Source organism: Pollicipes pollicipes, unplaced genomic scaffold (assembly GCF_011947565.3).
Source record: "Pollicipes pollicipes isolate AB1234 unplaced genomic scaffold, Ppol_2.1 Scaffold_4740;HRSCAF=5597_pilon_pilon_pilon, whole genome shotgun sequence".
NCBI classification, from domain to species: domain Eukaryota; kingdom Metazoa; phylum Arthropoda; class Thecostraca; order Pollicipedomorpha; family Pollicipedidae; genus Pollicipes; species Pollicipes pollicipes.
Window position 1 is genome coordinate 39,366,831 of NW_023596545.1, and position 22,483 is coordinate 39,389,313.

At 54.9% G+C, this 22,483-nt stretch overlaps 1 protein-coding gene across 2 annotated transcripts in view; it reads right to left on the reverse strand.

Annotated features, from left to right (window-relative positions):
* Positions 1-2,032: 2,032 nt before the first annotated feature.
* The window catches only part of LOC119098990 (synaptic vesicular amine transporter), a 30,333-nt gene continuing 9,882 nt past the window's right edge, over positions 2,033-22,483 (reverse strand). The window contains exons 2-12 of one of the 2 annotated variants that reach the window (XM_037222036.1): positions 21,112-21,251; positions 20,073-20,306; positions 19,273-19,447; positions 8,371-8,429; positions 6,785-6,868; positions 6,184-6,366; positions 4,479-4,580; positions 3,778-4,004; positions 3,018-3,201; positions 2,645-2,781; positions 2,033-2,136 (exon numbers count right to left, since the gene is read on the reverse strand). In XM_037222036.1, the coding sequence (XP_037077931.1) occupies positions 2,074-2,136; positions 2,645-2,781; positions 3,018-3,201; positions 3,778-4,004; positions 4,479-4,580; positions 6,184-6,366; positions 6,785-6,868; positions 8,371-8,429; positions 19,273-19,447; positions 20,073-20,306; positions 21,112-21,229 (1,566 nt within the window). In that variant the 5' untranslated portion in view covers positions 21,230-21,251 and the 3' untranslated portion in view covers positions 2,033-2,073. The remainder of the gene's footprint in view (positions 2,137-2,644; positions 2,782-3,017; positions 3,202-3,777; positions 4,005-4,478; positions 4,581-6,183; positions 6,367-6,784; positions 6,869-8,370; positions 8,430-19,272; positions 19,448-20,072; positions 20,307-21,111; positions 21,252-22,483) is intronic. The other variant, XM_037222037.1, reaches the window with a different exon arrangement.

Genomic DNA, 22,483 nt, shown 5'->3' on the forward strand with positions numbered 1-22,483 from the left:
CGACGAGTACCACGAGTTCCGGCAGCGCGAGACGCCCGACGGCGAGGAGAGCAGCTAGCGGCCGGCGCGCGCAGTGGGTGTGGGTGGCCACAGCTCGGACGCCGGCCTCGCTGGTGGCTGAGAGCGATCCTGCTGGAGCCGGGGATCGGACCCGCCCGCATCCCGCTGTGAGAACGGAACGCTTGCTATCCAGCTGAGAAAGAGAAGAGAGAATCTTGTTCATCAATACATCGGATGCGGTTGCTCTAGGTCGCATGCATTCCTTCAGGCTAGAATGATAGTCATCTGACATTGGAGGATTAGCGCTGGAAAGGAACCTCGTTTTGCAGACGTATCTGTACTTTTGATATAGCAGGCTTTTTCTCAGGAAAGTGCTGATCCTCTTTTGTGAATGGAGACAGGAGTGCCGCGTTGTCTTCCGATTATCTTGACATGAGGCTGATTACCCACGGTTACCGGATCTAGCCATGCTCATGATGTTGGACATTCCATCTGGTATTGCCACCTATTATTGTGTTCCGGTGTTGCTCTGCGGCATCCATTTCCCGGGAGATTGTTTGTCACGCACCTGCGCACCGGTTCTCGTTCCGAGTCCCGTCCTATGGGGATCGCCTCATGCCCCGACGCACGCACTCGGTGACGGCTGGTGTCTTCGGACTTCGGCGTCCGACGTTCCTCACTGACCTCTTCGCGATGACCTACACACGGTTGGGGATTTTCACCGTTTTATTAGTTTTTAGTGGATTTGTTTTGTTGACAAGTAACAATAAACAGTGTTGCGGCACATCGTTGGACCCTCAGACCATCCTCGACACGCTGTGGCGGCGTACAGGGGGCGCCGCCGGGCGGGCGGACGGGGGCCGACTGTGACTGGCGAGCGACGTGGAGCGCGCCGCCGCAGGCCACCACCGAACGCGCCGGGAACGGGCTGGCAGCAGGAGCTCGCATGTCGACACGCTCTGAGAGGCTCCCTGAACGGGCCGGTGATGCTTGGCGGTGAGACGGACGGCGCAAAGTTGTGCGGACTACCTCCAAGCTCGTGAGCGCGCGGGCGGGCGGGAAAGGATGCGGTGAGTGGGCTACAAGTGCAGCAAGCTTGGGCGCGGCGGTGCTTGAGTCATATGCCATGGGCGTGAATTTGGCCTCGGTCTATGAATTAGCTCTGCAAGGAGCCTCTCATCCGTAACATGGACCATAACTTGGGCACATCGTAGCCCAATCGAGTGATCTTGTGTGCTGGTCAGCCGGGGTCTACGCGCACGCTCATGACGTGTATCGATCCATGATGGTGGCCCGGTATGTGGCCGGTGCGGTTGCCAGGCGCGCCATCCCTACGACGAACATTTCTTCTGCGTCAGTCTCTGGGCAAACACCAGCATGAGTGACTGAAGCGTCGCCAGCCGGCAGAGGGACCGTGCAGAGAGGCGACGGGGTGCCCGCCGGAAGACTGGATACACTACGGTTGCATGTACACCGGCGGGGCGGGCAGCCGGAGGGCGCGCGCCGGCCGGGTGTGCGGTGTGCGCGTGCAAGAAGGGTCCGCTGCCGAGTCGGGCAGGTCCGGGCAGGTGGCGGGCGGGTAGGGCGTGGTGTAAGTGTGCGGTGCAGGCCGGAGGCGACGGTCGTGAAGGTGCTGCAGACTGGGCGGCGCTCGGCCCGTGTCTGGGCGGTCCTGCCCCGTCGGCAGGCCGAAGCAAGGCCGGGGGGACGACGGCCTGGCCGCGTCGTCCGCCGGAGCGCGGTCCCGGCGGACGCCGCCCTGGCCGCCTCCACAGCGTGTGGACCCTTAAGGCTAGGGCGCTAGCGCGCACAGATAACACGACATCGATTGGTCCCCAGGCAACCAGCCCGTCGGGTGGAGCCCCGGTGCGGGGCGGCGGGCGGCGGGCGGCGGCGGCACTGATCCCGGACGGGGCCGGACGCCGCGGCGCAGCCATCCGCCGCGGCGACCGGCCGCCCCCTCCTCAGACGCGGCCGCCGCCGGCCGGAGCCCGCTCGTTTGCCGGCTCGCGGCCGGCTCCGGCGCCGAGCTGCGGGGCGCGCCGGTCGCGCGGCCCCCGCAGCTCACGGATATCATTCGTCCTCTTCGTTCTGGTATGTGACGTAGCGCACAGAGGACTTGTCGTTGTAGAGTGACTGCGGACAGCGTCGGCGCATGTCAGGCCAGAGGTTCGCATTAGTTAACCTCGGCTCGCAATCGAATCAGCGCGCAGCGGGCCTAATTGAAATTCAATTTAGCCTCGCGCAAAAACAGCCTTGGATAACGAGGCCTCCGAGATCGAGAGCACACTTTCCAATCAGCATGATCAGACAGGAAAAAAGCGGGCTAATGGTCTGCAGAGACAAAAACAGGCGAATGAAACGGCTTCTGTTCAAACCGGGTTGAAGCCTTCAGGCGACGGTACCGGCGCCGCCTAGCTCAAGATGCAGCTCCTACCGACCGTGTTTCCCCGTACAAGCATACAGTCGTAGCTTCGAGACGCCGTAGGGACTCGGCGTTTGTGTCTCAGGCCCGTATTGGGGCCGCGTATGGCCTGCGCAGGCTGTTGTTCGGTCGGACAGCTCGTCATCGGTTCGGCGTGGCGCGTTCAGTGACCGGCCCGGCTCAGTCGCCAACCCCTGCCAGCCGTCCAGTGGGAGGCACCTCTTTCTCTGGCTGTCGAGTGGGTGGATTCCGGACGAAGACGAGCAGCGGCGCGTACAGCAGCGTGATGAACGCGATGCCGTACAGCATCCAGTTGAAGCCGATGGACTTAACCAGCGTGCCGCTGAGAGCGGGACCTGCGGGTGGGCGGAGTCAGGCCGGAGTGTTCTGCCTGCCCGGGTGCTCCCGCCAACGGATGGCCCGCTCAGGCCGGCATCTCTGTTCGACAGCTGACTCCGGTAAAACGGACTTAACGAGTGAGCCATGGATGCCGTCTGTCCAGTTGGTCGCCGTGAATCGCGGAAGTACATAGCTAAGACGCAGCGCCACAGCTTGATTGGAGATGACTAAATATGTGTGGGATCTCACTAACCGACTGCGAATCCGAGGCAGAAGGCGACGTCGCCGATGCTGTAGACGCTGCCGTAGACGGCGGCGTGGCGGATGTCCACCAGGTAGCCGAGCTGCGGCATCATGCTAGAGTCCACCATGCCGATGGCGAAGCCGAGGCCGGCGTTCGGCACGATCAGGTGGTTGATGCTGACGGCCAGCGGGATCTGGAAGAGACGCCATTCAGGCGGACGGCTGGTCCGTGCCGCCCCTCAGATTCCCGAGCCAAGATACCCTCACTGCAGTTCGCATGAGTTAACCTGTTCGACGATGTCTTCCATTGAGACGAGACTTCCATTGAGACTTCCATCTTCCATTTGGACGAGACAAACGGCGTTGGCAGCGAGGCAGACGAGCGAGGAGACGCGTACACACGGCAGACGAGTGAAGGAATGCTTTCACACGGGGCAGACGAATGAGGGAGTGCATCCATACGAGGCAGACGAGTGAGGGAACGCGCCTGCACTAGGCAGGCGGATGAAATGACGTGAACACATAAGACATACGGGTGATGGAATGTGTACACACGAGGCAGACGAATGAGGGGACGCATCCACACTAGGCAGGCAGATGATGGGATGTATACATACGAGGCATACGGGTAGTGGGATGTGTACACACGGTGCATGGGGGTGAGGGAACGCGTACACACGAGGCAGACGAATGAGGGAACGCGTACACACGAGGTAGACGAGTGAGGGAACGCGTGCACACGAGGCAGACGAGCGCGAGTCGGTACGAACGCAAGCGAGGCAGACGGCGATGATGACGAGGCCGACGAGCGAGGCAAGCCAGCGGCCGACTCGGTGTCCCAGCGGGCCGAACAGGTTTGTGCCGATCAAGTAGGAAATGGAGGCCGGCAGGAAGATGGCGCCCAGCTGCCACTTGTCCGCTTTCATCGTGTCCATCATGTAGATGGGCAGCGACGGCTCCAGCATGGCGATCCCCGAGTTGGCGATGGTGATGGCCCCTGCCGGAAAACGGCCATGGCGGTGAGATAGGAGCGTGAGTTGTGCAGTATCGGGCCCCAGAAAAAAGTCACGCGGATGAAAACGGCGTTTATAGCATTGTCATTGAGGCGTGTAGCGGATTAAACCGCTGGATCCAATCCCGGGCTGGAGTCGGAAATTTGCCCCGCAGCGGACAGACCCTGAATGCAGAATCTTCCCGTCGAAAGCTTTGGAAAATTAGCTATGACGGTTAATAAGTCGCATGATTGGTGCTTATGCTGCCGGCCGGGGATGTGCCTGTGGCTCTCCTGGTGTATCAATGTCACGGGATCCTGGTGTATGACTGTCACAGGATCACGGGATTCTGGTGTACCACTGTCACAGGATCACGGGATCCTGGTGCATCACTGCCATGGGATCACGGGACTTTACACCGTCGCTGCTTGCGGCTGGTCCGCCTCTCGCCCCGTGCCTGCCGGTCGGCGGGCACTGACCGGCGCAGATGACGATGTAGGGGTCCTGGATCAGCTGCTTCAGGGAAGGCGCTTCCTCTGGGCGCTTGCGGATCCCCGGCTGCAGGATCAGCAGCTGCAGCACTGGCGGCGCACCGGGAGCCGTTGACGCGTAGGCGGACGTTGCCGGCTTTCATGATTCACCCATTAAAAACAAGACGCTCTCCTGCTGATTGAATGATGTCCTAGCCCGTGCTACGATGCTAGACAAACGGTGACTGCAATTCAGTGATAGTTTCAGAACTCTCAGTTTGCGCAATCAGGTGGACCACGGCACTTACTTTAATCGGGAGTCGCTTGTAATTGTGAATTCGCTTCAACCTAGGCACGCCTGAGAGAATTGCTCACACTTTCTTGAAAGCAGCAGAGCGAGCCACCAACCGCTCAGGATCGTCAAATTAGCGGTCCTCACTGCCACCCGCTCACGTCCGTCCTGTGTTCCCCTCCCATCCCCGTCAACTGCCGTCCGTCTGTTGCCATGGGGTGTCGCTGTACTGCGGGCCGCCTACCGCCGCACACCCGCGTTCGTCCACCACCACGCATTTGGTGCCGTCCACCCACGTCCTTCTACTTCCGTGTTGTCCTTTCATGCCTGCCCGTTGTTGGCCACCCATGTCTACTTCTTACGGCCTACTTCCAACTCCCCAAGTCTGTTCTAAGCATCCTCCAACATCTGGATGCGGCGAGGTCGGCATGCGACGTTGCCGAACGCCGCCATGTTCGGCGGTACGCCAGGGGGCCGACCGCGCTGTTCTTCGCCCAAGCCTTGAAGCGCCTCCGGCAGAGAGGAGTTCAGCAGCGGACATCATGTTTTACTTATCACAATGCATTGTGATGGGTCAGCCCAGTTGGCCCAAACCGGACCTGGCTCCCAGGGAGTGCACCAGCGACCCAACAAAAAGGCGGATACACTTGGCATGAACGCTCTCCATTTTTATGGGCTGGAAATTTGTATGAGACAGGCGTCTTGCAATTTGTTGCAGACCTCAACGCAAGAAAGGGTTACGTTCAATGTTATTGAACCCCCTATATTTGAAGTATAGGGTTCGCACAGAACGAGGCTGCAGGCGTGACCCAGATTCCAGGGTTTGCACGGAATGAGGCTGCAAGTGTGACCCAGGTTCCAGGGGGTGCACGGAATGAGGCTGCAGGTGTGACCCAGATTCCAAGGGGTGCACGGACACAGGCTACGGGCCTGCTGAACCAAAGGCTATCATGTGTTACCGCCCGCAGCAGAGGTTTGCCATCCGTACAGCAGCATATGGTGATAATTTAATCCCAACGTGTGACGTCACTGGAACATCGGGTGTTTGCTTCAGAGCAATGACTATGAAAATGCCCGTCCTAAGGGTGTCGCGTGCGCCATTAAAGAATATACTCCCTCGGTGCACGAACTCGTCCCGTTTTACGTTCTAGCAGCGTTGCGAGGGAGACATTTTTGATGATGGACGATTTGCCTGTATAAATGGGTGGCTACTTCCGTCAGCTCACGAATGTTTATCACTGCCCTATGAGACCCGTCCACTGACGTCTCATTGCACCCATCTCCTACTGTCTATTCACGTCTATCTTCTGCTGTCCTCCTACGTCCACTGCCGTCTTCCCACGTCCACCGCCGCCCTTCCACGTCCACTACCGTCCCCCCACGTCCACTGCCGTCTTCCCACGTCCACAGACGTCCACTCACGTCCGTCTCCGAGTGCCAGCACGGCCAGCACGATGAACGGTGCCGTCTTGCCCACAAACTGGAGCATGAAGCTGCCGAAGGGCGGCCCAATCAGCACGCCCATGGCCAGGCCCCCCAGCGCGATGCCCATGGCGTTACCACGCTCCTGGTCGTCCGGGTACCGTTCAGCCAACATGCCCATGCCTGTCGGCACAGTGGGAACCGAGCGGCCTCAGGGACACTGGACCAGCCGAGTGGCCGAAACACACCACTGGTCGATCAATGTTGCTCATTGCCCAGTGGCGAACGTTTTTGCACATCATGCAATATTATACGACTTTATCATGCATGTGTGTATAATAGTTATACAATGTATGGTAAATTTATCTATTCAATATATGTAGATACATTATATGTATGAATATTACACAATTCAAATGAAATAGGTATATGCCCAGATACGATGATGTCACGAGAGATAAGTTTCACGGAAATGACTTCAAATGCTCAGTGATGTTCGGTGAGCACTTGAAATGTTCTGCCGAACGTGGCTCATGGCGCGGGCCACCCGACACTGGTCGATGGGCCGGCCGCACCAGAGTGGAAGCTCCGAGAACGTCACCTGAGATGCTCGAGCACGATGATCCCACGCCCTGGAGCGCTCTGGCTATGAAGAGAACTGGGTAGGTCCGGCCGAACGCGAAGACTGAAACACGGCCATCACCGCTGAATCGACGCCACGGAGTCGGCAGGGGGGAGTGCTCAGCTGTGTTGCGCTGGTCGAGTCATATGAACGGGCCATGAACAGAACGCTTGCGTTGTAGTAGAGTTAAGCACTGTTGAATATGAGAAACAACTCCGGGCTAAAAGAGGCCAAGTTATATTGCATTCATCCGAGTCATGTTGGCTTTGTCCTCTGACCAAATGCTTGTTTGGAAAGACAAAATTCCTGACGCCAAAACTTGCAGCATCGCACAGTGGCGTATTGATGTGGCTACAGCAGCACATCGTCCCCCCCCCCCGCATCTCCCCACTATCAAATTCATTGCATGTTTTGATATGTGTGTGAACAAATGTTGATACTCAAAAATTTTAGGCACGTGCAAATGCAAAGATGGAGAACATACGATCTTATTTTGGGCCGCGCACGAAATACCACGTGCCTGTGGCGTGGTACTCTATTTTCAGTGACATTTTTTGACATTTCCCCCCCAATTACGAAATCCCGCATAGACCTCTGAGCCCATGCAAATAGATCTCAACATAAACAAACATCGAGCAATATAAATCACATCCACTGGCAGGCTGGTGCTTGATTTCTCTCCAGATGAATCGATTCCTATTCCGACTGGTGGTGCCTTGGCTCAAATCCGATTCCGACTCCGACCAATGCAGAGTAATTTCAGGTCGAGTCTGATTTCACCTAAAAAAGTCAAGAGCCGCACTAGGCGTTGAGACCTATCCTTCCTGTAAGGGAGGAGTTATTAGAGCACATTCTGTTTTTTTAGCTCGAATTTTCTCTTGGAGTTACTCTTTTCATTTCTGTTTGAGTCGGCCCATCGATTACTCCTGCCCATAACTGATTTCACTCGGGTTCCAGGCCAAACGAATGTTCAACGGTATCGATTTCGCAAAAGTTGTACGATTTCTTAGTCGTTTCCGACCTCGCTCAGAGTTAAGGCAGTTAAACACAAGCCTGTTCACTAATGTCCGAGTGCAAACGGTTACTGACCCGTTCTAAACTTACTTCCTAAAGATTTAATCCCAACATTGTAATGAATGGATGTCTGGGATCCAAGCTTACGCTAAGCATTGCTGTTGTGTAAGGCCTGACCCCTACCATCCAATCGCGCAATGCTAGATCGACGGCATAACTTTGCGGCAAGGGCTTATGGTGCCGCAATGCTCCACACGGTTCCTCCTGCCCTCTGACGTCACCCGACCTTATCCACGGCCGCTGCGACCGGCCACAGGCCATACATGTCAAGGGCAAATAGCGAGGACTTAAGAAAATAGCGAGCGTCAAGCGACTAGACTCCACACGCCCGATCCGCTCATGAGTGGATCGGAAAGCGGGTGCTCTAACCAGCTGAGCTATCGGGACGGATCAACATTGGCACCAGCGCTGGCTATATATTCACTGAACGTGACCGGAATGCTGCACATAGACTCCACGACGCCTGGCGCGGCCGGTGAGTCCGTACTTACTCAGCGTGGAGAGGAACATGATGACAAACCCGGCGAACATCGGGATGCTGTAGCCGATCCTGCAGGTGAGATTGCACTATTACATGTCGGACCTGGTGGCCGAAATTTTTCACGAATAAGTTCTAGATATGATGTTATTATCACTGTACGAGTAAAACTACTATGATGATTGGGCCGGAGAGACCCAACAAGTAAATTATGTTTGCGGCAGACTCCACATATGTTGTGCGTGCATGTGAAAAATTGGGAATACATAACCACAGTACATGCACCGATAATTTCGCCAAGCAGGGCTTGTTTGCACCTGGTCGCAATCTCGTGGGCTGTATAAGGATGCTGAAGCAGTCGACGCCAACATGCCTCAATACCTTGACGCATCGGTCGTGAGAAGAGCATTGCTTCCGGTAGGTAGTTGAGATTGGACACGTCGTGAAGGCAGACAATGGACGTCTTTTGGCCTATTATGTCTATTGGTTATATGACATGCATTTCGGAAATCATAAATTTGGCCTCAAAAAGATTGCTCCGAATTAATTCTGTTCAATTTGTGGGATGTCTCACAATATATGCATGTGTATGTAAAATTACATTGTATATTTATTATATATAATTATATATATATATATATATATAATTAGAGCAGGTCAGCGATTAAGGTCACTATATAAGCGGCCAGGGTCATTGCGCAGTCGGGATTTGAACCCGGGTCCTCCATGGGGGAGGCTCAGGTGATAATCACTCGGCTATTATGCCACCATCCTGTCAAACTGGCACAATTCCCTTTTGAGTTTCATTGAGGCTCCCTTGAGTTTGATTACACGATCAGAAAAGTCCTGAAATAACCATATACGTTATTACATGTGAAGTGGTCTTCATAGTCCCCTACAGACAAAGCAATGCATTGTACTGTTGTCACGCTGTCCCTTCTGTGTTTCTGGCAATGGTGTCCGCTGATATCGCCATTTATATCACAGTCATTATATATGTATATATATATTATATATATATATATATATATATATATAAAGTCTTCCTCAAATCTTATATCCCACTCCGCATTCCTCGTTTTCGCTCTCGCCTGCTCCCCCTTGTTAAAATTTCCATACACATACATATATGTATACCAGGGTCCCCATGTACCAAAGGTTCATCCATTTTGCCAGCCATGGTTGCATCCTCTTAAGAACCACCTTCGCATTTGGGTCGTTACCTTCCGTCTGTGTATTCATTTCCCAATTTGATCTCATATCTCAGTCAATATTTTCAGTCTCTCACCCAGCATCCAAACCGCAGTCAGAATCCCCCCAGTCAAGGCCTCCCAATCTATCTGGGTCTATCCCAGTCGGGTCTCCCCCAGTCAGGTCTCCCCCAGTTCAGGTCTCTCTCAGCTAGGGTCTCCCTAGACCCGGGTCTCCCCCATTCAGTATCTCAGTGTCCCAGTGAGCGTCTGGGCCGTCGGTGGGCTCGATGGCTCACTTGCATTGATCTGACGGCGATTCACTAAGTGGGCTGTTAGTTCCCTCTGGCAGTCCGGTCGGACGGTCGATGCGCTCCAGAAATCCGGCTGTCCGGTCCCCGTCCCTCTGTGGTTACAGCCGGCCGTCCGGTCCCCGTCCCTTCTGTGGGTTAACAGCCGGCCGTCCGGTCCCCGTTCCTTCTGTGGGCCACACCCGACTGTCCAGTCCCCGTCCCTTCTGTGGGTTACAGCCGGCTGTCGACCCCCCGGCCCGTCTGTGAATCACCACGGCTCTCCTGCCCCCAGCCCGTCTGTGGGCCACACCCGACTGTCCGACCCCGGCCCGTCTGCGAGTCTCACGGCTCTCCGACTCCCGGCTCGTCTGCGAGTCTCACGGCTCTCCGACTCCCGCCCGCTGTGGGTCACACTTTCTCATAGACTGTCCGCTGACCCAGGCTTTCTCCGTGGGTCCACCCCCCCCGGTCTGACGTCCCCGGTCTGTCTGCGGGTCGCACCGCATTACAGACCGCTGGCAGTGTTCTGTTCGTACCGCCCTACAGACTGTTGGCAGCCTGCGAGTCTGTCTGTGGGTTGTACTACCCTACAGACTGCTGACAGTGTTCTGTTCGTACCACCCTACAGACTGCTGGCAGCCTGCGAGTCTGTCTGCGGGTCGTACCGCCCTACAGACTACTGGCAGTGTTCTGTTCGTACCACCCTAAAGACTGTTGGCAGCCTGCGAGTCTGTCTGCAGGCTGTACTGCCCTATCGGCTGTCTACACACTCCGGTCGTCCTATGGATCACATTACCCTGTGGGTTGTCTGATGGCCCCTCCAGTTTGTTCGCTGGTGAAGCTGCCCAATGGCCTGTCTTAAGATGCCACCCTGTCTGGAGGTCACGGTGTCCTGCAGGCCATCCAACGGCCACGAGCATTGTCTGTGTGCAAGAGACTGCCTCAGCTTGCCTGCCGGTCCACGCTGACCCCGACTGTTGACTGTCTCAGCCTGCCTGCCAGCCACGCTGACCCTGGCTGTTGACTGTCTCAGCCTGCCTGCCAGCCACGCTGACCCCGACTGTTGACTGTCTCAGCTTGCCTGCCAGCCACGCTGACCCGACTGTTGACTGTCTCAGCTTGCCTGCCAGCCACGCTGACCCCGACTGTTGACTGTCTCAGCCTGCCTGCCAGCCACGCTGACCCCGACTGTTGACTGTCTCAGCTTGCCTGCCAGCCACGCTGACCCCGACTGTTGACTGTCTCAGCCTGCCTGCCAGCCACGCTGACCCCGACTGTTGACTGTCTCAGCTTGCCTGCCAGCCACGCTGACCCGACTGTTGACTGTCTCAGCCTGCCTGCCAGCTGCGCTGGCCCTGGCTGTTTTAAGTGCTGCCGCGCAGCCAGCTCTAGCTCAGTATCAGATGACCGCACCAGTCCGGGGGCTGCCGCGCTTGAAGCCCGCCGGTCAGACCCCTGCTGTGATTCCTGTGGGCTGATCGGCATCAAGCAGACCATGGATATGACTTCTGACTCCGTTATAGGGTCTCCGTCTAGACCTAGACCCCGTGTCGTTGATCATGGGATGCATGACGCTTGGAAAACAGAACAGGCCATGAGAGTTCTGGCGATTGACTTGGCTATCCGGTCACCACGGACACCACAGACCGTGGGCGAGCTTCCGGCGCGGCCTCATCGCGGTAAAAGGCCACGCGGGCCCCTCCCACACCGCTGCGGCAAGCGGCCATCGTCCTCCGCGCCCCGCTTCTGCCTCTGCCGGACGGCACCGCGCCAGATAATTGCAGGGTTGTTAGTTGGGACTTCGATCATGCCGATACGGTTTCTAGCATCACTGAACTAGCTAAGCATTGTTAAAGTTACCGCTATTGTTTTCAAAACTCCGTCTAAGCAAATTTGAGAGTAACGATGCGGTCATTTATTTTAAAAGCACCCCACAGCAGACCTAGAGACAAATAAAGCTATTTAAGTTAACAGTTATCTCCAAGCGTACTTAGAAGAAAGTTTCGTTTTCGATAGAAAAAATGAGGACACATGACAGACTTTTTTTCCGCGTGGGCAGACAACGACAAAGGCAAAATGCAAGACAGCAACAAAATAGGTTGGTAGATAAGCGAAAATTAGATGAGGCATATGTAGTTATACATGATAGTAAATACGGAAACCCATCTTACTGTCCGCAGCCCTAAAAAAAAGCTAGGCGCGCTAGGTGTGCCCACGCATGTAACTTATTCATTTTCTCCAAATCATGGTAAGTCCTTTCATTTTAGCCCGAGTGGTTCGGAAAAAACAGGCTAAATAAACTAAAGTCGGCTGCTGAATAAGCCGGCTGGTCGACGTGATCAGCTGACAGCTGAAGACTAATGCAGGGTTTTTCCTTTGTTATAAAGGACTACAAAATATCCCAGCATTCAGAATGCGTTAAGAAAGTGACGCACAATATATATATATATATATATATATATATATATATATATATATATATATATATATATATATATATATATATATATATATATATATATATATATATATATATATATTGTAATGTATATTATCATTTTATATATATATATATATATATATATATATATATATAATAAGTGACACGATGCAATAGCCGAGGGAAATGACGCGTAGGGCGTCGGCGGCACGCGAAATTACCTTCGACGATTGCGCGTAAAAATTCATCGGCGCATATCCGAATGCTATTCTAAGGCAAAGGCACGTAGGCCAATAGGGACGAATCCTGAACGATCATGGGTGCCAGGCGAGACAAACAAAGAAGCCTACGACAACAATTATAGGGTCCCCGGAGCAAGCGAGAAGAACCCACGACCAAAGTGGTTGGCCCCTTACGATCAGTAGCGTCCCGGCATGCTAACATATAGGACCTCGGCCAGAGAACAGGACCCTCTGAGTAAAGGAAAATTTCCGAAGACCAATGTAATGAATAAATGCCCATGCACGATCAAGAGTGCCCAGGCAGGTTAGAAGAAAGGGCCCCGGTAGAAGTGAAGGGTTCTCCGCAAATGAGATCAAAGGGAAATAGCCATAGTTCAAAGTGAAGGGTCCCTGAGCATAGCATGGCTCGGTACCTTACCTTGTGTGAGCCCCAGGAACAGCACACGGCCCTCCGAGCAAGTGGAAAGAAGCCGGCACCAATGCGAAGAGCCTCTGAGCAACTGAGTGCACCCTGACATATGACGCTCAGGAAGAAGCGCATAGAGCCTTTGGAATGGGAAGAATCCGTGGAGGAAAATCTGATCAATCAAGACTGCCGAGATAAATAAGCAGACAGCGTTCCAACAGCAGCGTGGGGCCCTGCGGAAAAATGCAAAGATATCAAGGGCAATGTGGAAGGCTCCTCAGTGATCCCATTGACCCAGCAAGTGGACATATAGGGCCCGGGCAACAGCGTAGGGCCTCTGGATAGCGTAATGAACCCAAAATTCCCCCAATCAACACCCCAATCAGCGAAAAATGAGCTTGGTTTGCTCATGGGCTCTTCGCTCGCTTCGCGACACAAAGGGTATGGTCCAGTGCCTTTCCTCCCCCCCCCCCCCCCCCTGTATCCGCCACGGGCTTGAGCAGCTTTATGAATGGGGTCCTGCCAAAAACATTGGACCATCCATTCAAATAAGAAACACAAGGCACAGCATGGAGGGCCCCGCCTGAGCCAGTTTACAGATGAAGCCCTCTACAAGAGCAACGGGTCTTCCATTCAAATAAGAAATGCCCACGTTAGGACGTAAGGGGCCCCTAAACGATCGAGTGCGCCAGGGCAGTTTAACAGATAGCCCCCCCCCCCCCCGACAACAGCTCATGCTCTCCATTTAAAAAGGAAGTACCCAAGACCCAATGTAGAGGACCCCCGAGCGACTGAATGTGCCCAAGCACGTTATCAGATAGGACCTCAACAACAGCGTAGGGCCCTCCATTCAGAAAAGAAATACCCAAGATCCATCGTGGAGGGCCCCCAAAAAATCGCATGTACCCGAGCAGGATATCAGATGGTCCCCGACAGGATCGTAAGGACCTTAATTCAAATACCCAATGTGCAAGGCCCCCAAGCAATCCAGTGTGGCCGAGGAAGCGAAAGAAGGGCCCCGATAAGTGCGTAGGACCCTTCATTCAAACGGATGAGGCTTAAACGACCGAGTATGCCCAAGCAAGTTAACAGATGGGCCCCCGTTGAGAGTGTAGGGCCCTTAACAAGTGACAGTTAATTGAAAGGGCCCTAGATCAATGTGGAGGGCACACGAGCATATCGCGAGTGTGTCGGTAAGTTCACCGAAACCTACGTGAAAGGCCTCTGAACAACCGAGAATATCCCGGCAGGTTAACATGTGAAGCCCGCGGCTATAGCGTGCAGAACCTTGCGGGCTGATGGAAAGAATCTGTGCCAGGCCCCTGAGCGCGACGATGGAAAGAATCTGCGCCAGGCCCCTGACTGGCAACAGCGTCCCGGTACGGTAGGAGGAAAAGTCCAAGCAACAGCCCAGGGCTCTCCAGGCAAATGCACAGAAAGTAAGTGCAGCATGAAAGGCTCAGTGATCGGACCGACCTGTAAGTGGGCGTAAGGTTCCCCCGAAACAGCATGGCGCCTCCGGACAGCGTAGTGACTCTTACAATATCCCAGTCATGACCTTCTCAATCAGTGAAGAATAGTTTTTGTCTACTCGTGGGCCCTTCACTTTCGCTTGCGACTAGTCTTGGATGCCTAGAATCCCAACGATGCACAATTTTACTGTGTCTTATGTTAAAAAATGCATGTTTACGCCCAGCTTTGGGCCCCTTCGTCCGGCTTTGGGCCCCTTCAGCCGACTTTGGGCCTCTTCGGGGAGATATTTATATGCCCCCTCCATGCCCATGGGCATGTCATGCCCCTTCCCAAATGGAGATGGGGCATGAATTCGTGACCCTCCACTCAATCCGCCCCCAGCCCTACGCCAGCCCTGGCGACGCTGGACTGGCGATTTCAAACTCTCTGCCAGTGTGGCGTTGGCGTTGACATCTAGTGGTGGCATGGGGGTTTAACAAAGTGCCGATGAGTAGTGCGCAGGTACATAGTTCCATGCATTGTGGATCAACTGTAAATGGCAGTGTGAAGCAGTGTGGGCCAGCTGTAAATGACTATGTCAAGCAGTGTGGGCCAGCCGTCAATAACGTCATCATTGACGGCTGGCCCATGCTGCCTGGCACTCAATAACTGCGCATCATCTATCGGCTTTACAAGGCAATGTCAGCCGCAGTGGGTGTAGGCCAGGATAGAATTGGACAAATCCTTATAACGAGATATGACAAAATGGCGATAGCAATATAGCAAGATATGACAGAACGTGGAGGGACCCAGACCCGGACTGAAAGGAGCGTGAGAGCCAGGAAGATGGAAGGAAAAGCTGGTGGAAGAGGGCCAGGTCTGGGAGATCTCTGTGCTAGGCGCCGAAGTCTCTCGTTGGCCGGGAAGTGGTCCCCTTCTGGCGGCGCGCTGCCAGGTCTCCTGGTTGGTGCGAATGATCATGGCCTGCCAATAGCAGATACCCCTGATGGCTTTCAAGGAGAACCCGGCTGTTTGAGGCTCTTCCGGCCTTTAAGGAGTTCTCCTACTGATATGTCAGACGTGCCTGTTAAAGGAAATGCTGCTACCTTGAAGTTCTTTACTAATGTATCCTGAAATAAGCAAACTGTGAAGCTGATGCCGGTGCCGCCCTGGCTTTTGCCGCTGCCAGCAGCCGCAGTATAGCAGGGCGCGAGCTTGGTGGCGGAGTCATCAGGTCATCAGGTCATCGAACATTCGCCAGCTAGAGTGGCACGCGCATGCGCGGTGCCGGCCGTGACGCCGCGTGTCCCTGCACGTGCTCATAATGTCTTCTTGTTTTCTCTTCCTCTCTCCTTTTCTTTATCTCGCAATAGGTGGACTGGCATGCATTCGTTACATGTTTACTTCTGAGACTTGCTAATATATAAAAGTAAAAAGTACTTGATGTAAAAGTCCTCGTGCCTTGATGGCCCTTTCGTTCATGACTTTATTTTTGAGTTTCAAAAGTCCTTTGCAACGTCATGTTTACATCACGCGGCATTTATGTAACCACATTCTCCTTTGAAGCCGGGTACCCTTCCTATGTCGTTTTTGGTTTAAATTATTGAGCAACTTACGTACATCACTAGCAGCGACATACGATTCATCATAGGCAGTTCTGGCGTTGCGCAGCGGCAGACAACGTACAACCTCGGAACACTCAGATCCATATTTGCAGCGTCTCAGTTGTCAAAATAAGAAGAAAAACAGAGTTCCAACTCGACGTAACTAAATATCTTTTCACCCGGGAGACTTCCTGGTCGGAGGCTTAGCCCCCCCCCCCCCCCCCTCTTAGATAAGTTATGGGTGAGTCGGTGCTCTGAAGAGTCGATCTCACCCCTGACTCAATGAGAACCGGATATCGCTGGAGACACGAAGTGTACCGCAGCTGCAATCACATTGCCTTACATACCGATGCAAACAGCGGGTTTCTGGCTTACTGCTCGTGCATTTGGGAATTAGGTGAGTGGGAGCGCGTGGTAAATGTATGGGAGCGGTCACCTTATCTTAAGGTGGCCCCGGCGGCCACAAAATGGCAAACGTAGCTGACGCGCCCGAAAACCGCAATCATCATCATCCTAACCGGGCCCCATGAGGCAGTGCGTGGGATTCAGTCTGCATACACTGAACGGTATTCGGCTGGGAACGTGAACGGTAATGGGAGCTCGAAAGACCCTACTGCATCACACAAACCTTTCACTTGAGTGATCCTGAAGCCTTAGCAAGAAACAATGGATTACGTCCCGCCAAATATTCATAACGTTCCCTAAAATAATTATTTCCTGCCAATATTGATAAATCACACCGCACCCGATGGCCCACCACCCCCGGGCCGTACACGACCGGCTGAGCACCCATCAGGATGCCGGCCGGCCGCGCGGCAGTGCGCCGCCGCGTGCCTCATTTGGTCCTGCAGTCTGTCACGGCGCCGCTGAAAGGCGGCAGCGATTACGCATTCGAGCCGCGCGCCTTCCGCGCCGGTTACGAGCCCATTCCATTAAACGGCGCGGCGGCGGCGGCGGCGGGCTCCTCCGCCGAGATGGCGACCCCGGCGCCAAGAATGCCGTTGCCCGGCCCGCTCATATCGGCACCACTCGCGGCCGAAATAAACAGAACGGCGCGCAATAAAGACGGAGACGCTGCCCCGCCCCATCCCCGCCGGGCGGACCGGATTGGCGGAGACGCTGCCCCGGCCCCATCCCCGCCGGGCGGACCGGATTGGCGGAGAGGGCAACCCAGGCCTTCACCCTGCCGCGGCCTTTCTAAGACAGCGCGGGGCTCTGTGCGCCGCGCGAGATCTGGCTCCTACTAAGTTTATGGAGATTCTGGTTGAATGATCCATTTGTTTTGCGTTTCGTTTTGGGGTTTTATGCGTGCCGGAATCGATATCGGCGTCTATTAACACGTGGTGTCTGGGATGAAAGGGAAAGACCAAATAAACGAAGCTTTTGCATGACCACCTACGCTTACGTTATCAGATGAATTTGTCAGCAGCAGTGTGGTAGCCAAAGGGGAGCTCTGGGGGTTATGCCCCCGCCTGAAAATGTTCTCTCAGGCTGGATTTGGTGTCCCTCCCCGGGGCGAGCTCGGTGTCCCTCCCTGGTGCGAGCTGGGTGTCCCTCCCCGGGCCGAGCTGGGTGTCCCTCCCCGGGCCGAGCTCGGTGTCCCTCCCCGGCCCGAGCTCAGTGTCCCTCCCCGGCACGAGCTCGGTGTCCCTCCCCGGTACGAACTCGGTGTCCCTCTTCGGTCCGAGCTCGGTGTCTCTCCCCGGTCCGAGCTCAGTGTCCCTCCGCCGTACAAACTCGGTGTCCCTCCCAGGGCCGGGCTCGGTGTCCCTCCCCGGGCCGAGCTCGGTGTCCCTCCCAGGGTCGAGCTCGGTGTCCCTCCCAGGGCCGGGCTCGGTGTCCCTCCCCGGGCCGGGCTCGGTGTCCCTCCCCGGCCCCTACGAGCAGTGCATCTCCGGCATCCGTGCGCTGTCTCTAATAATACGGCGGAGAATCGATAATAGCGTGAGCGGCAGCGAGCCCGTATCGGCCGGCCGGGCCGCGGCACAAACGGCGCCAACGGCACAAACGACGCAGACGGCACCGCCGTCCGGCCCCCGGCACCGACCGCGGCACCGGAGACGCCGCGTGACCGACGACAGCCGGCCACCCGTCAGCCGACAGACAGCCATGTTGCGATTGGCACATGGTGGTGTTGCAAGTGACAGGCCGCGCGTCGCATGCTGCGTAGCATTTTTTGACAGACGAGAGGCAGTGACGTGGTGTACATTGAACATGCCATGGTATGTGGCAGATGGTGCACTACATGACGTGGCATGGCATGATGTCAATGCTCTTGTTCACTCGTTCAGCAAAGTAAGTCACTGAAATGCTTGTTGTTTCCAACAGCATTATGAGCAGCTGCTTTGTGACCCTACAATGCCAACGATCAACATTACTAAAACACAAATCACTACCTGATTGTAGTCTTTCGTTGGACGGGGGGGGGGGGGGGCATCTTGCGCCGTCTTACTATCGTGAGAAGGGAACATGCTGAAGGTAAGGGGGAAACACATCGAATATCTCGTGCAGAACTGCGTCAAGTTAGTGACCTGTGTGAGCAGTCATGTATGCCATGTCAAAGGTTTGTCATGCATTGCAAGGGGCACCGAATCATGCACCAACGGTAAGCCTATGCTGATGTCTCAGAATGAACAATCGGGTCACACCGAACAAGAGTTGCATGCGTGGGCTCTCCTCACCCGGCTGTGAGCCGGGCGAGGGTCACGCAAGAGCTAAGTGTGGTAAGGCAATGACAAAATTAGCCTGGATAGCGCTAGTCAAACTTTGCCATACATTCGTAAATATGGCTTGAAATACACCAAACATGGAATGCAAGAATATACGAAACATTTGTGTAGATTATAAACTGGCCCACCTTACCTATGTTGAACTTGAGCGACCTAATCCAATCGTATTTTTAGAATAGCGTAATCGTGTTCTGTGCCCGGATAAAACGGGCCGGTGTAAAAACGCATGTGCTGGAGAACCGTCAGTTGACAGCTGGTGGGCCGTCAAACGCGGCTGACATGACGTCAGCAAGTGGGACTTCTCATGAACTGTGACGACAGCACTGCACACTTTACAGAATGATTAAAAACACTTCAAACTCAATTTCAAAACAATTTTGCAGCCTGCGCTAAGCGGTTCGAAGTTTCTTCCGGAAAGCCCCGGGCAGCCCCTGAGGCCTCCCGCCCTTGCGAAGGTCAAACAGAGCCGGCAGGCCAACGTCCGTTCATCGTCGCAGATTGGACCTGCCGGCGTGTCCGTGCCTTGGTATCCTATCTAAGCCGCAGCTTCATGACTCACCTGTTGGTGAGTGGTCCAACGAAGGGGTTGGTGACGAGCTGGACGGCCGCCTTGGAGGCGAACATGACGCCCACCTCCACGTTCTCCTCCACCAGCTCCTTGTGCTTGATCTGCTCCTCGCTCAGCGTCGTAGTCTCGGCCGTTGTTGAAGGCAGCGTTGAGACGGACCAGTTACCTTGCGGTTAGAGAGAATGCGTAGGCAATCCTTCTTTGCAATTTAAGCTAATGTGAGTGGAGGCAAGCCAATAAAGCTAGCACATGCAGTACCGCGCTTTAATTCTAGATAAATATCCAAAGGCCAGAAGAGAGGTGAGGTTTTGCGAAATATATTCGGGGGCTGAACAGGGAAACGTGACTAATGCCATCCACACAAATTATGAGAAAAGTAGGGTTTCCGCAGATTTCATACACTGTCTTGTTACAGTTGGGGGGGGGGGGGGGGGGGGGGGGGGGAGAGATTGGAGCCCTTCAACTGGATAGAAAGCTACACGACTGGTCGACATGTCATTTATCTGAGGGCTGATCACTCCGCAAATGGCGATGGGCACAGCCCTAACATTCTTCCACCACGCGACAAAGGATAGCAAAGCCACCTCGTTTATAAAGCATAATAAAACAACTGCGAGTTACGAGATCTACACTAGCACGAGTAACAAAGCGTACGTGAGCCAGGGCCTAGCAGAACAACAACAAAAAGAAACAGCAGGGCGCAAGAAAGAAACCAATCTGTAGATGCTTGAAGGCTCACATCAGTCCCAGCCAATCCCAGCCAGTCCAGCTCCACTCCGACTCAGACTGACCGGCCGTTCCTCCGGGATCCTCCCCGGCCGGCGGCAGCCCCAGCTGACTGCGGGTGCAGTTGCAGCCGGTCACCAGCGTCGCTGACGTCACTGGTGCGCTGGATGAAGTCTCTGGCGCGGCCGTGGTGGCCGCCGGTGGCGGTGGCGGCGTCGAACTGGGTGTGTTCGCCGCGGCGGCGGCCGGGCTGTCGTTCCGGTGGTGGAGAACGTACAGAAACTCCGGCATAATGGGCACTGGAACAAAGCCGAGCGACTAACACGAGCCCACGCGCCCACCGTGGCATGCTGCAACAGCTGGCTGACCCGTACAGATAGCGTAACGTGGTCATGCACGCGTCTATGGCTGAATACTGAGAGCTTGACACGCGACAATGTTGTATGAAGCTTTGAGAAAGCAGAGTTTTCACAAACTCAGTATTGGTGATCGCTGTATTTGGTTTAAATGAGTAGCACTCCCTGGATCTGCGATGCTTTAGTTTGATGAATATGACCATGGGCTATTCATCACAACGGTATATGTACTTCCGGGTCATGTGCGGTCACCACGAATGGAGAGGAAAGTGCGTAACCACAAGTGCCCGTTCATGAAAGCAGCGCAATCTTTCGTACGGTACTTGCTCTTGCAGAATTACTCCGAATCAATGGCCTGACAATTTCTTGCACCGTTTCAACATGCGACAACTGGAGCGAATTAGTTATGTTATTTTGAGCCTGGGTACAACCACGAGGAGGCTGTTGGACATGGCATCCAGTTTTTCAAAGCTGGGAACCATGCTCGTCAAAGCAAGCTTGCATTTACTCAATAGTATTACATCGGCCCAGTTTGTTAATTTCAGTGGCACTCATTGGCAAAACCCTTCTCAATAGACACCCCCACATTTAACCTCCAAGCGGCCCTGTGTGGCTAGTACAACGCTTTTGGCTTAAATTTCCAAACCAACAGCATGAGGTGAGGCATTTTCTCAGCCCCTTTGGCCGATTCATGTGCAGCTGCCACGCGAAGACAGGTGCATGTGTTATCGCCAGCTACTGCCCTCACCGACAGTGGTGAGCAGCATGTTGTCGAGCAGGAGTGCGATGGCGACAATGATGAGCACCAGGCGGCGCGACTCCCTGCACCGCTGCAGGAAGCCGCTCTGCTGCTCCAGCACACCCATCCTGTCGGCCCGCGGTCACCTGCTGACCCAGAGTACAGACCAGGGGTCAGCGACAGACACACACCCAAGTCTGCTGTATCGAGGACACCTGCTGACCCAGGGTACAGGCCAGGGGTCAGCGACGGACACACACCCAACTCTGCTGTATCAAGGACACCTGCTGACCCAGGGTACAGGCCAGGGGTCAGCGACGGACACACATCCAGCCCTGCTGTATCAAGGACACCTGCTGACCCAGAGTACAGGCCAGGGGTCAGCGACGGACACACATCCAGCCCTGCTGTATCGAGGACACCTGCTGACCCAGAGTACAGGCCAGGGGTCATCGACGGACACACATCCAGCCCTGCTGTATCGAGGGCACCTGCTGACCCAGGGTACAGGCCAGGGGTCAGCGACGGACACACATCCAGCCCTGCTGTATCAAGGACACCTGCAGACCCAGAGTACAGACCAGGGGTCAGCGACGGACACACACCCAACTCTGCTGTATCGAGGACACCTGCTGACCCAGAGTACAGGCCAGGGGTCAGCGACGGACACACACCCAACTCTGCTGTATCGAGGACACCTGCTGACCCAGAGTACAGACCAGGGGTCAGCGACGGACACACACCCAGCCCTGCTGTATCGAGGACACCTGCTGACCCAGGGTACAGGCCAGGGGTCATCGACGGACAGCACACCTATCCTGCCGGCCCGTGGTCACCTTCCGATCCAGAGAATAGGCCAGGGGTCAGCAACGGACACACATCCAGCCCTGCTGTATCAAGGACACCTGCTGACCCAGAGTACAGGCCAGGGGCCAGTGACGGACAGCACACCCATCCTGCCGGCTCGCGGTCCCCTGCTGACCCAGAGCACAGACTAGGGGTCAACGACGAACAGCACACCCATCCAACCGTAGCGGGAACATCTGCTGACCCAGGATATAGAACGAGTGACCGGGGGGGGGGGGATGAATGTCATATCCATTTTCTTCGATCACTCCCTGACACAGAGAGTACAGCCTGAGCGGTCAGCCGTCAAGGGCTAACAGCACACCATCGCGAGAGGAGAGCAAACAGCGTGTGCCCAACGGGTATTGGGGAGAAAAATGTGCGTTCTTCACAGCAGAAGGGGCAGCAGTGTTAACTGAACGCGCGGCATGCGTCTTTCGGAGTGTTTCTCAGGTTCCGGGCACTACAGAAAGACGCACATGGATGGGGCCGCCACTAAATTAATCCCGAAGGCGCACTGGCGTAATCGTAAATC